At 37.0% G+C, this 12,162-nt stretch overlaps 1 protein-coding gene across 8 annotated transcripts in view; it reads left to right on the top strand.

Annotated features, from left to right (window-relative positions):
* Window positions 1-12,162, top strand: part of TMEM181 (transmembrane protein 181) — a 36,537-nt gene that overhangs the window by 11,910 nt on the left and 12,465 nt on the right. For 5 of the 8 annotated variants that reach the window (XM_052784598.1, XM_052784599.1, XM_052784601.1 and 2 more), the window contains exons 2-7: window positions 1,405-1,508; window positions 6,243-6,298; window positions 7,605-7,695; window positions 8,294-8,412; window positions 9,415-9,534; window positions 11,500-11,580. In XM_052784598.1, coding sequence (XP_052640558.1) covers window positions 1,405-1,508; window positions 6,243-6,298; window positions 7,605-7,695; window positions 8,294-8,412; window positions 9,415-9,534; window positions 11,500-11,580 — 571 coding nt within the window. Of the gene's footprint in view, window positions 1-13; window positions 981-1,404; window positions 1,509-6,242; window positions 6,299-7,604; window positions 7,696-8,293; window positions 8,413-9,414; window positions 9,535-11,499; window positions 11,581-12,162 lie in introns of those variants that run through there. The other 3 variants (XM_052784603.1, XM_052784602.1, XM_052784606.1) reach the window with 3 other exon arrangements.

Below are 12,162 nucleotides of genomic sequence, written 5' to 3'. Positions count from 1 at the left end.
AATTAAGATTTGGATGTTTCAAACTCTACAGTAAAGGAATAATGTAATTATCTTTGTAGTGTCTCATTTGGAGAGAATGCAGTGATTCTTAAAGAAAATAGAGGTTATTCTTAAATCCTTTTACTGGTTTAAAGTGAATTGTTTGCCTTGCTTTTAAGGGCTGCCAGGCATGCAGTCATGGGGTACCTGGTCCCAGAATCCAGGCTGGGCTTATGGAAAGGATTCCACCACTTTTTCGGCATTTCTTCATTAGTGTAGTGAACCAGTAAGAGCACCATTCAGCTGGTGAAAAGAAGTTTTATTCCAAGCTGAAAGGGAGCACTGTCATTAAAGTCTTATGCTTTCATTTCTTTCCATGATGGTGCTCATGCAACTTCATCGGAAAATAACACCACCCCACCACCCCCCTCCCAATTCTACAGCTTTCCCATATAAACTGTACACCTTTCTATGATCATACCTACTGGAACAGCAGTAGAAAATCAGCTGTATGGTGGCTCAGTTCTGGCATAACTCAAAACGACATGTTGGCTGTATTTTGAGACATGGTGGATTGCTCCTTTTGTTGAACTATGCATTTACCAGAAAGGAAGATAGAGGAGGGATACATTATGTAGGATTAATTCTTTGATCATATTTCCCTTAAGCTAACTGAGCTGGAAGTTACCTGTTCCAAGAGAATACAATTTGTCCTTTCAATACTTTTCCCCCCTCTATTTTGTCTTTAACCTAATGATAACCACCAAACAGTTGTGGAAGAGATGTCATTGCTTTTATGTGTATTTGTATTTAAGTGTCTAATAATAAACTTAAGTTCAGGTTTCTTTTTCCTAAGCTTTGGTGGAGCTCAGACAAGAATGCAGAGCCTGAGCATGCACATCTAGCAGATCTGGAGTTCTGCCTTACTCCTTGTTAGGAGCGATCCTGCAGGGATGAAGTGTATATATAGGGTGTAGAAAACTCATCAAGATCCTGTGCAGGTAACTGAGTTGTTAGTGATGTCAGTCCCTTTGGGTTAAGCTGTCATTGCAGCAAACATGCTATCTTGGATGTTTAAATTATTGATGTATGAACAAAAAAAATGTAACTTTTTCTCCCTCTAAAAAGTGCTTTCTCTTGCTCAAGTCTTATGACAATAGAAAACCCTATCATAGAAAGAATGAGCAAAATTCATACATTTTGGGGCACAGATGTGCGTGCACATACACATGTCTAATAATTCCTAGTAGTTATCCTTGCTCTATAAAGCAGCATTAATTTTTTTTAATTAGTGTTACATGTTACCTCAGCATTTGGTTTAATTTTCTTTGTGGAGGAATGAATGGGGCCTATTCCGCCCCCCCCCCCCCCCCTTTAGAAATAATGACTGACAGCTAAATCTGTGCTTTCTTTTGCTTCCTGTAGGCTGGCACCGATGCGATTATATACACTGTCCAAACGGCATTTTGTTCTGGTCTTTGTAGTATTCTTTGTTTGTTTTGGTCTCACAGTCTTCATAGGAATAGCAGGTAAGGATGTTGTCTTTTTAAAAGATTACAGTTCTTGTATGCTTTGTCTAAAACTGTTGGTATTTACAGATTTATTTAAATGCTAATGAGCTTACTGCCCCTGAGATGTCTGAGGAAGCATTACTTTTGACAGGGAGGGGGAAGTGTTTCTTCCATCTCATTTTTTCATAGGAGTACTACCTACGCAGATTTGATATTTGCAACTGCTTTGCAGGGGAGAGTCAGTAAAGTAAAACAAAACTATCTTTGCTGTAACATAATTTTTCAGCAGACTGCTACATTAATTTTCTTCTTTGTATTTCAATCTGTAAAATGGTGGTGCTAATACTTGGTTTCCTGTGACGAAATTGATAACTGTTTGTAAAGCCTTCTAAATGCTTGGGTGATAAATGCCACAGAAATATAAAATATTTTAGTAATGTAAAAATATGAACTTCCATTGTCGAACATATGTAAGCTTAGGTCTCTGGTTTCAAAGACCTTTGTGCGAGTCATGATGTGGGAGGCTGGGAGGCTAAGCACTTAGTGCCTGGATACTTATCCTGGAGATCAGAGAGATTTGTGGAAATCTGGTCAACAAAGATGCAGAGTGTCATTAGGCAGATGGAAAGCGTGGGAGCCCTCTGTATTTCATGCCAGAGAGCTTTTCCAGGTCTAAAACGTACTTGATAAAGAAGTCAGCATGCTGTCACTGCAGTGCTAATAAGCTAATACTCTGCTGTCAGGGTAGCTTTGTCAACACAGAAGTTAAGTGACAGACAGGGAGAGGGGAAGGGAGGAACTTGTACTCATTAAGCAACCTGCCCCCCATGTAAGAATTATTTAAAGACGTTATCACCTCCCCCCACTTTACTGCTTTCTCTTGTGCCACTCTTGACACCTCTTGACCTGTCTGTAGGGTTGTCTCTACCTCTGCTCTATCCTTCACTTCTTTAAAATGAGATGGGCTGCCCAGGCCTGGAACTCATCTGCTCCTGCCTGCCTTGGAAAGAACTGGGGATTAATGGGAGGCAGCTGTTTGGGCTTTTTGTGTCCATCCGTGCCTTGTAGGCAGTACATTCTTCATAATAGCATTAAATAATAAAATTTGTCTGTGAAATAAAACCTCCTTTCCTGCTGTTCGATTTATTGCAGCAGCCTAAGGTCCAAACAGACTTTCAGTTCATAAAGGTTAACCAGTGATATTCCTGTGACTTGCCTAAGGATGCTGAAGGGCATTATTTGGCCACTAAAATACTGTATAAATACATTTGCAAAAATGCATTTTATATTAATGATAAAGGAAAAAAACTGGAATTACTCAATTGTGCGTCATTTGGCTTAAAAAGCGAACCATATTTGTAGTTTTGTGTTTATACTGCCCAGTTGCAAGAAATGCAAGAAAGTTGCTTTACATAAGACCAAAAAGCAGTGCTCCTGGAAGAGAAAACTGAGCATTTCATTCTTAATCGGTAGCAGAACCTGAAAGAGAGCTGTGTTGGTGTGTTGCATTGCGTCTGCGTGCAGAGTGATCTGATAATGTAGTTGCCTTTGGTGTGGGGGACTTGTCTGCTGTAAGCAACACTTGGTCATCAGTACCCTGCTGGGGTCCCAGGACTTGGCTGCGATCCCCTTCAGGAACTGGCACAGCTGTGGGACTCTAGTCCTTGTAAGATTGGTTTGCCGGATAGTTTTGTTGACAGAGTGTGAACACAGTTCATTATTATAACTTCATTATTTTTAAAAGAATGCTGTTTACCTTGGGAGGAGACCCACTGAACATTTACTGTGCTGTTTTTCAGTGGCTTTTGTTGACAGCTCCTTGCTTCCTGTGAATAGAGGGAGGAGCACTAACAATAGAGTGCTCCCTCATTAATGGGTGCAGTCTGAGCAAAACTCACCAAACCCACTAAGTAAATGAAAAAGTGGGAGATACATCCATATTTTATGTGCTACTTGAATATGCCATTGCCCATACTCAACAGCTCTATCTGCAATTTGGGAAGCCTAGTAGAAGTCTTGCTTCTCATCTGAGAAAACAAGATAGTTTAATCTGAGGTGGCTGTTGCTCTTCAGTTCTTGTAACCCAAGACAGACACAGACTTGTTTTGCTTTTTTTCCCAAGTTACACTTACTTTCTTTCCCTTTTCCCAATGGGTCTGTGTTACCTTTGGGGTGAAACAAGTGTAAGGAAAATCCAAGGTGCAGAGCTCATTTTCTGTACCCGCACAGTTTTCCTGTTCACCACCTCAGGGTGGTTCTTTGCTTTCAGATGTGATTCTGTGAACTGAACAAGACTAAAAGAAAAACAATAGCAAAGTAATTTAATCACCATTTTTTAATAATATGACCACAGCATTGTTTTGGTCAGTTGCTTTAAAAAGCTTTAATATATTGCTTGCTAGAGGAGTAGCAGTTATAGCAGTAGAACCTCATTATTTTTTTGGTTGCTGCTCTTGAAAACTGGGACTATGATCTTTCTGCCCCAATATTGGTTCATATCTTCTGGTAACAAGAACCTTTTTAAAAAGGCTCATTTTATTTATCATATAGTCTCATTTTTAAGACTTAGTTACTGAAATATGATGACTTATCAACTGTGAGCACTTACTGAAATTGAATTATCCTTTTCAAAACAAAAATGCCTTCCAAAACTCTGCCCTGTTTATACATACTTCAGAACCGGAAAGTGCAATGATGCAGAACAGACTTTATAGTGGATGGGTCTTAGTGAAGTTGAACTGTAATTCTAATATGAAACTTTGAGTGTGATGGGTGAAATTCTTCATGTTTCCATTTAAAGTCTGTGAGATGGTTAATATTATAATTAGAGTGGTTATAGAAGCCCAAGTAATGCTGCATGTTTAGAGCCGTCGTGACAGCTAACGTAAAGTACTTCTTGCACAGAATGATCCCATTTTGCTCATTTATAAAGTTCCTTCTTTTCCATTGTTTCTCTGTAGTTACTTTGAAGTCCATGGTCTTTGTGAAAAACTGCTTTTCTTGCATATTTTTTTTAATGCTGTTTGTGGCTGAAACAGCATGTTTTGAGGATTAATAAATTACATTAAATTGCCAGGCCGAATACATAAGGGAGAGACCATTTGGACAGAGAAATCTTACCGTGACTGGGAAGCCTCTAGAGTGACCCAAATACACACAAATACACATCCTGCCTATGTCCCTACCTGCTATACATCTCCTCTGTGTTTGTTAACACCCCGGTATATAGATACAGACCTTTCCCTACTCTTCCCTTTCATTTTTTTGGTTTAGTCCTTTTGCTTATGTACATATGCACGCATGAGTACATACTTTTGAGTATGTACATACATGCATGCATTCCTCTTCTCCCCAGTACCATGTGTTCTTGCATACCTAAGAAGGCTAAGGGGAAACTGTTGTCTACAACAACCTTATCAGAGGATACACAGAAGATGGGGCTAGACTCTTCTCAGAGGTGCATGATGATAGGGTGAGAAGCAACAGACACAAGCTGGAACACAAGAAATTCCAGTGAGATATTAGGAAATTTTTCTTACCATAAGGGTGATTAAATACTGGAACAGGTTGCCCAGGGAGGTGGTTGGAGTCTCTGTCCTTAGAGATGTTCAAGACTTGACTGGACATGGCCCTGAGCAACCTGATCTAATTAAACAAGAACGTGGACTAGATGGCCCCTGGAGGTCTCTTCTAACATAAATTATGATTTTATTGCTTCCCACTTACTGCATACAGAATTAGAGGTAGGGTGTGAGTAGATGGATGCAGTTGATCGTACATGTTAAGTGTGTTTGTCTGTATCCAGAATGATTGGAGGAATGGTTGCATAAAAAGTCTGGTAGCGAGCTAAACATCTCCCACTACAATTGGACATGAAACTCCATTGATTAAATGGATTGTCTGTTTTAGGAGAAATTGTTTATAGAACTTTTATGCAATTATGTTTATTTATGTGATGACGTACACAATATATTATAGCCCCAGATTTCTGTAGAGAAGGAGGGGCCCAATCTGAGTGGACTGAGAAGTGTTCCTAAACAAACATGTGGGTATCTTGGCCTGAACAGACCGATACGATGATAATCCAGCACTAGCCAGAAAGTACTGTTATTGTGATTGTACAAGCAAGTACACTACATGTACATAAAAAGGCATTAGCATCATGCACTCAGATACGATGGGTTGTGTTTGCCCTGGTACCCAAGCCTTGAGTGCAATGCATTATGGATGCTATGTGAATCAGGTGATGGTAGCAGTTAGGCTATAGAAACTTTATAGTGCAATTAGATATCCTGTTTTTTCAGGTGGTTTTTACAGCCCTTGTTGAGCTTCAGGTTGCTGTAACAACAGTGCTACTGGTGCTTAGCTAGCTTTTTCTGTAGCTGAGTACTTTCATGACTGCAGTGTACAGCTTAGCGTGGGAAAAATAGTGTGGTTTGCTGTAGTTAGAGTACACATGCAGGGTTTCTGACATGGAGTTCTTGATTTATAATTTACTTCCTATTTAATCATGCCTAGAAATACTATGGCAGAGAGGCTTAAAGGAACATTCAGGCCAAGTTTATTAATGATATTGAAATGTCTAAGTGATTTACTCTTCAGCTTAAACATCTGAAAAGTGGGATAATATTTACCTGCTTTGCAGGGAGGTATTTTGTACAGTCTTTTGAAATCCTATATTTACATCATTACTTATCAGTAATACGCATAATTCAATATTGTTTTCTTTCTTCCTTCTTATATATTGTGTAGGTCCTAATGTAATTGAAACTTCTGTGGCAAGAACTGACTTAAATAACAGCCTAAAGGTAAGAGTTAATAAATATTGTTGGATTACATGAATGGCTTTATTTGATGTCAGTAATATTAAACATACCCCTCCTTCCCCCCCCCAGTTATTTTAAGTATTTAAATTTTTCCTGGAAAACTTCTTGGTCACATGGTGCTTTCCCATTTCAAATTGAATGTGCAATATTGTAGTACCACTGTGTTATTTCATGAGTGGCCCAGCAGCAATTTCTAGTCTCTTACTTTTGTGGGCAGGTAAGGTAGAGAATTCTATGATGTTTCTGCACAGTAATTCCTCATAAAGTAACACTTGAGTGTTGATAGGATTCCCTGGAGAGTTCCTGTTGGGGATTCTTGTAGGGGGGTCCAGAAATAGAAACTGAGAACATAAACTGAAAAATAGTGCTCTCAGTGGCAACTAATGATATCCCTCTTGTGATCTTCCTTTCTATCAGCTGGGAAGGAATATTTCTTTTTCTTGTTAATTGTTCACTGTCACATGACCAAGACATGGGATCTGGCTTCCTAACATGAACCTTCACCTTCATTTTCTTGAAAGCTTTCATATTTTGGTTCTCAGTTCTTGCATTTTTATTTCTGTCGAGCTCTTCACTGTCAACCTAATATCTAAAGTAATGTTTGTCAAAGTGCTAAAAAGGTTTTGTTGTTCTGTTTTGATTTTTTTTTTAAGTAAGTTTTCATTAAATACACTGGAACATTTCTTTTTTTTGGTCTATTAGTCATCTATATATGTTTGGATTGGTACTGTATTATGGGTGGATTTTTTTTTTTTTCAAAGCATATTTTTATATCAAATGAGAAGTCTTCCCTGCATGTAGGTTTTATCTGTTAATGGTATCTACCATGCTTTTGAAATGAATGTGGGATTTTTAGAAAACCTAGTGGAAAATAGTTGTTTTCGTAATCATAGTTGAACAGGTTTAAAACTGTGTAGCAGATGAGGGGTCACAAATCTGACTTTTGATGTAAAGTGCTAGAAATGACTTTTTAATTTCAGGCTAGGTCTCAAGATTTTGTTTTTCATATCTGAACTTTTTTCTTTTATTGCTGCTGCTTTTATGTACTTTAAGTAGTCGTACCTGTCCTTACTTCAGTGCTGTGCAAAATATGTGTGCTATTTAAGCTACTTCTCCAGAAGACTTATATTTGAGCTGCTTATCATACTGTCCACAGAGTAGCACATATTAAATCTATTCCAAAAAATACTGTCACAAACATAATTAACATGCCTTTCATCATTGTAACTACAGATACATCATGTAACAGAATAATGGCTAGTGCTAACCTTGTGGGGTTTTTTTACAGCTGAAGCCATTTAATTTAAGTTCGCCACCACTGTCTACTTACAATCAGCAGCTGTGGCTGACCTGCGTAGTTGAGTTGGATCAGCACGATGGTGAGAATCTTACCTAATTCTCAGAAAACTGCTATACCAATCTGTATATTGTATCTTTAAGTTCATCTGTCACATACGTGATCCTGTTGCTTTCTGGCTATGGTTGGTGGGTTTCTCCTCTGATACATTTTCTCCCCCTACACCCCCTGCCCCAGTAAAGACATGGACAGCACTGATCTTGAGAACTGGAAGCAACAGGTATATGGGATAAGTTGTTTGTTATTTCTGTGAAAGCAGTAGTATCTAGAGAATCTGTGTCTCTCTTCCTTCATTCTGGGGGGAATTAGATGTGTAGATTGTAATGATATTAATTTTTCAATAAGACTTCCCTGTAAATATGTAAGAAATACTGTATTAGTAGTTGTTAATCTGTCAAGATTCAATACAGGGCATTTGTGACTTACTGCCTAAGTATATAAATAAAAAGTTTTGTTTTTTTTTTTAATTAATAGACTGGACCCCTACTCCAGTAAAGTATAACTGAATAACTTTGAGTAATCTTTGGGTATCGTATGTGTTTTAAACTATATTTGGAACTCTGTTTGAGATTTCATTTCTGCATGTAGCAATAGCTTAATGTTTTCTCTTTTAATTACAGTATCCCTCAAAAAGAATGTTACTATGACAGTCAAAGTACTTGGGGTGGTGAAGGATGGAAGCACACCGTATGTTAATAATCAAGTTCACAATCGGACGAGATTACTCAGTTGTGCACAAGTATGTGCCTGCTTAAACAAAACTCTGATGCAGTGCATTTTCTTTAAATCTATTTGTGTGCATGTTACATTACATTTCAAATGAGAAGAATATATCTGTTAAGCATGTCTCAGGAAAGACTCTAGAGTATAGTTTTATTTATAATTGCAACCTAGCTAGTAATGCTGACCCAGATACCTGTCTGTCTTTTTCTGTTTACTTCTATGACTTGTGTCTATTACCCCTTAAAGACACCTCTTTCTTGCTAGAGTAGCTCTATGCCAGCAAAGCAGTGTGTCCTGCTTAGTCACCTAAACAGATTTAGCAGTACTGAAGAAAGGGATATTGTAGTAGAAGATTAGATGTAGGGCTCCAGAGGAGAGAAAAATTCTAAATTTTTAAGCTTAGAGACATCCAAAACAGGTTCTCCAGATGCAAGTCCTTTAGGAAAGGCATAGCTGAAGTTTTTTGTGATAAGGATATAGGGTAAATCAAATGTTTTCTTTTTATATATATATACACACACAACATATATATGAAATCTTCAGAAATTAATGAACAGTGTGCCATTAGATTTAACTACACACAGCCAAGAGAGCGATGTGCTTGGGTTTTCTCTTTCCTCCTGTTAACTTTTAGAAATGAGTTAGTACAAGATAGCCCCATCTCACAATCTGATGACCTAGAGCTTGACTGATAGAGTTATTCAGATCCTTCCTGGTGCTGCAAGCAGTTGCTTTCACCAGCTTAAGTGAAAAGCTAGCCTTGTTTATTGGTTCAACCTTTGATCCTGCTGACTGACTTTATCAGTTTCTTCTACTTTGCCTGGTATCTTTCAAGAAATTATTTATCTGCAGGTCTTGTTTGAGTCTTATTATAACTGATCAAGATTGGTAAGGCATATAAAAAATATCATCAATATCTGACCATCTAGAAAGAAATTCTCCAACCTATACTAACAGTGTGTATTCTGGAATAAATTGAAGGCTTTTACATACTATTCTTCACTGTATGTGTTCACAGAAATGCAGTGAAATCATTGTTGCTCACCTTGGCTACCTGAACTACACTCAGTACAACATATTTGTTAGCTTTGAAGATCTAAATAAGTTAACGTACACCATTCAGAATATTACTTTCACAGTAAGTATAAAGTGTTATACTAGCAAAAGAAATCTCTTTAATTACTAATGCTGTAGAAGTCTGCTTTAACTGTAATAAAAAAGTTATCTCATTTTTGAAGATAAACATAGAGATGCATCATAATTAATTTTTCTGTCAATACTAATGTCAGAACCATTATAGCATTCGCTGTTAATAAGAGTCTACACCAATTTTTTTTAAGTCTATAAGGAAAGATTTTTCTTTCAGAACTGCTGATGCTGTTTTGTGGAACAGATAAATTTAGTCTAATTCCTGGGAGATATTTTTAACAGTAGGCAAGCTAGACTAGAACATCCAGTTTTCTGCATTTGCTTATAGATACGTTGCCTCTCTAAAGCATGGTATCTTTTTCAACCTTTCCAGTAGGTGTGTCTGAATTAGCAAGATTTTTCCAGACTTTACAAAACCCTGAGCTAGAAAGAATTATCAAACTCAAAGAAAAATGAAGAATTTTTTTTTTATTGTGCTTATGAGGAAGAAAAAAATGTTTATTCAGCTAAAATAAGCAGGCTAATAAAATAATTCACTAAAATAATCCCTAGTGAAATAACTAGCTCCATTCATAATGCTAAAGATGGCTTATAAAACAGTTACATCATCAGTGTGTGCTGATTGGCTCCAGAAAGAAATTTAGAAACATTTGCATTGGGAGAAAATGGAACTAAACCAAATTTATAATACAGGTTACTATGCTATATTCTACATGTACGCAACACTTGGTATGTCAGAGCAGGTAGCAAGCAAAAATCTTACTGTAAAGCAAAATTTTATTTTGTATACTAAATGAACTTCCTGAATATTAATATTTGTAATATTCTAGTGCATAAAGCACATTATTAAAAATAAGCTGTAAAAGAAAAAAAAACCAAACTCACAAACCCTTTGCTTAGTTCCAGATTTCAAACAGGACAAAGTGTTGGAGCAATTATAGTTGTATGGTTTATTATCTTGCTTTGCAGGCTGCCTTCAAGGCAGACTTGTGCGCGAAACCAAAAAACCCAAACTCAAAGCCCTGCTTTCCTGCAGCAATTAGAATTGTCAATTTATTTCATTATTACAATGGTTTATGGTGATCTCAGTTGAAATCATAGATTGCCTTTTGTATAACGGGATTCTCTACATATAATTTTCATTCTGTGTTTGTGGTTTAAAAAGACAAGGCAGAGGTTGATAGATTTAATACATTGAAATGGAAAGCTTCTTGTTCAGATGGGCAGAGCACATGTTGTACCTGGGAGTTTACATTTCAAAAGTGGCTTCAAAAGAGAAGCATGCCACGTATGAGATAAATTGTCAATAGAGCCGAGTTTATGCAAACTGACACGTTATAGTTAATATTTGTGCCCTTCTAATAATTAGAGGAGAAGAAGGAGCTTTTCCTTCTTAACCCATGAAAAAAGTTCTTTATTTCTGGTTATATCATTTATTCTTCCCTTACTTGATATTTTTTTTTTTCCTCACTTCTGAAACAAGAGAATAAGCTTTAAGAAAACAAACCCATGACAGGAAGCATGTCTGTACCTTATCAACCTCTTCATAATCAATTTGTGCATCGGACCTTGGCAATAAAGAAGAACATACAGGATTTACTCAATTATTGGCATTCACACTTTGAATGAAAGTGCAATTGAAATCAATAAAGAATATCCTTTTTGTCCTGAGAAGTGCTTTAACATATGACAGCACACTGAGTGTGTTACAAAGTGGCAGGCTAAAAAAGAAACAAGGATATTAGGCTGCTTTGGTTATCTTTTCATCAGATAGTCCTATGGGTATGAATTTATCTTTGTCTCTCTATGGTGACATGGTGGACTTTGGTTATACGTTTAAATTTTGAAAAGCCAGAGAACTTTTCAGTATCTGCAGAAAGTGCTAATTATCGATGTTGTATGTACCCTGTCAAAACATTGTCCACTGGGCTATTTTTCTTCTGTTTTCTTGTAGTGGAAGACCTACAATCCAACTTTTTCACAAGTGGAAATATGGTTCCGATTTGTCTTTGTAGTTCTTACTTTTGTCGTCACGGTAAGAGTTTTTTTCAGTTTTTCTGGAGTATAGTATGTAGGCAGCTGATAACACTGCTCTGTATTGCTGTGTTTAGTAACTTAACCCCAGGCAGCAGAGTTGAGATATCACTGAATGGGTGTAAAAAATGTTTCTAAAATAGTTGTTGCTTTTATGTTTTTACAAGTGGTATTGAAGGGACATTAAGAAAATAGGATAAATGGGAAAACTTGTTTTTCTAAACTCTGATTTTGAATTGAACAGAAAGAATTTTGCTTAAACAAAGGAAATTGTGATTAGATGCTAGAAAAAATAATTTTTTTGCAGTGCAGGTAGGCTCAGACATTGGAATAGGATGCCCAGAGCGTGAGCTCCCAGTCTCTGAAAATGAAAAAAACTCAGTTGAATATGACCTTGATCTAACTTTAAAGTCATCACTGCCTTGAGTATGAGGATGGGCCAGATGACCTGCAGACGTCCCTTACAACCTAAATTATGCTATGATTTAGATTATCTCTCCCCTCCAACCTGGTTTGGCCCCTGGAAAAGAAGTGTTTGGAAAAAAAAAAACCATAAAATCTAAAATGCAGAATTTTCAGAGTA

This window comes from Harpia harpyja, chromosome 4 (genome assembly GCF_026419915.1).
Source record: "Harpia harpyja isolate bHarHar1 chromosome 4, bHarHar1 primary haplotype, whole genome shotgun sequence".
NCBI classification, from domain to species: Eukaryota; Metazoa; Chordata; class Aves; order Accipitriformes; family Accipitridae; genus Harpia; species Harpia harpyja.
Note: the sequence above shows the minus strand (reverse complement) of the source record. Positions and strands in the feature narration are given on the sequence as shown.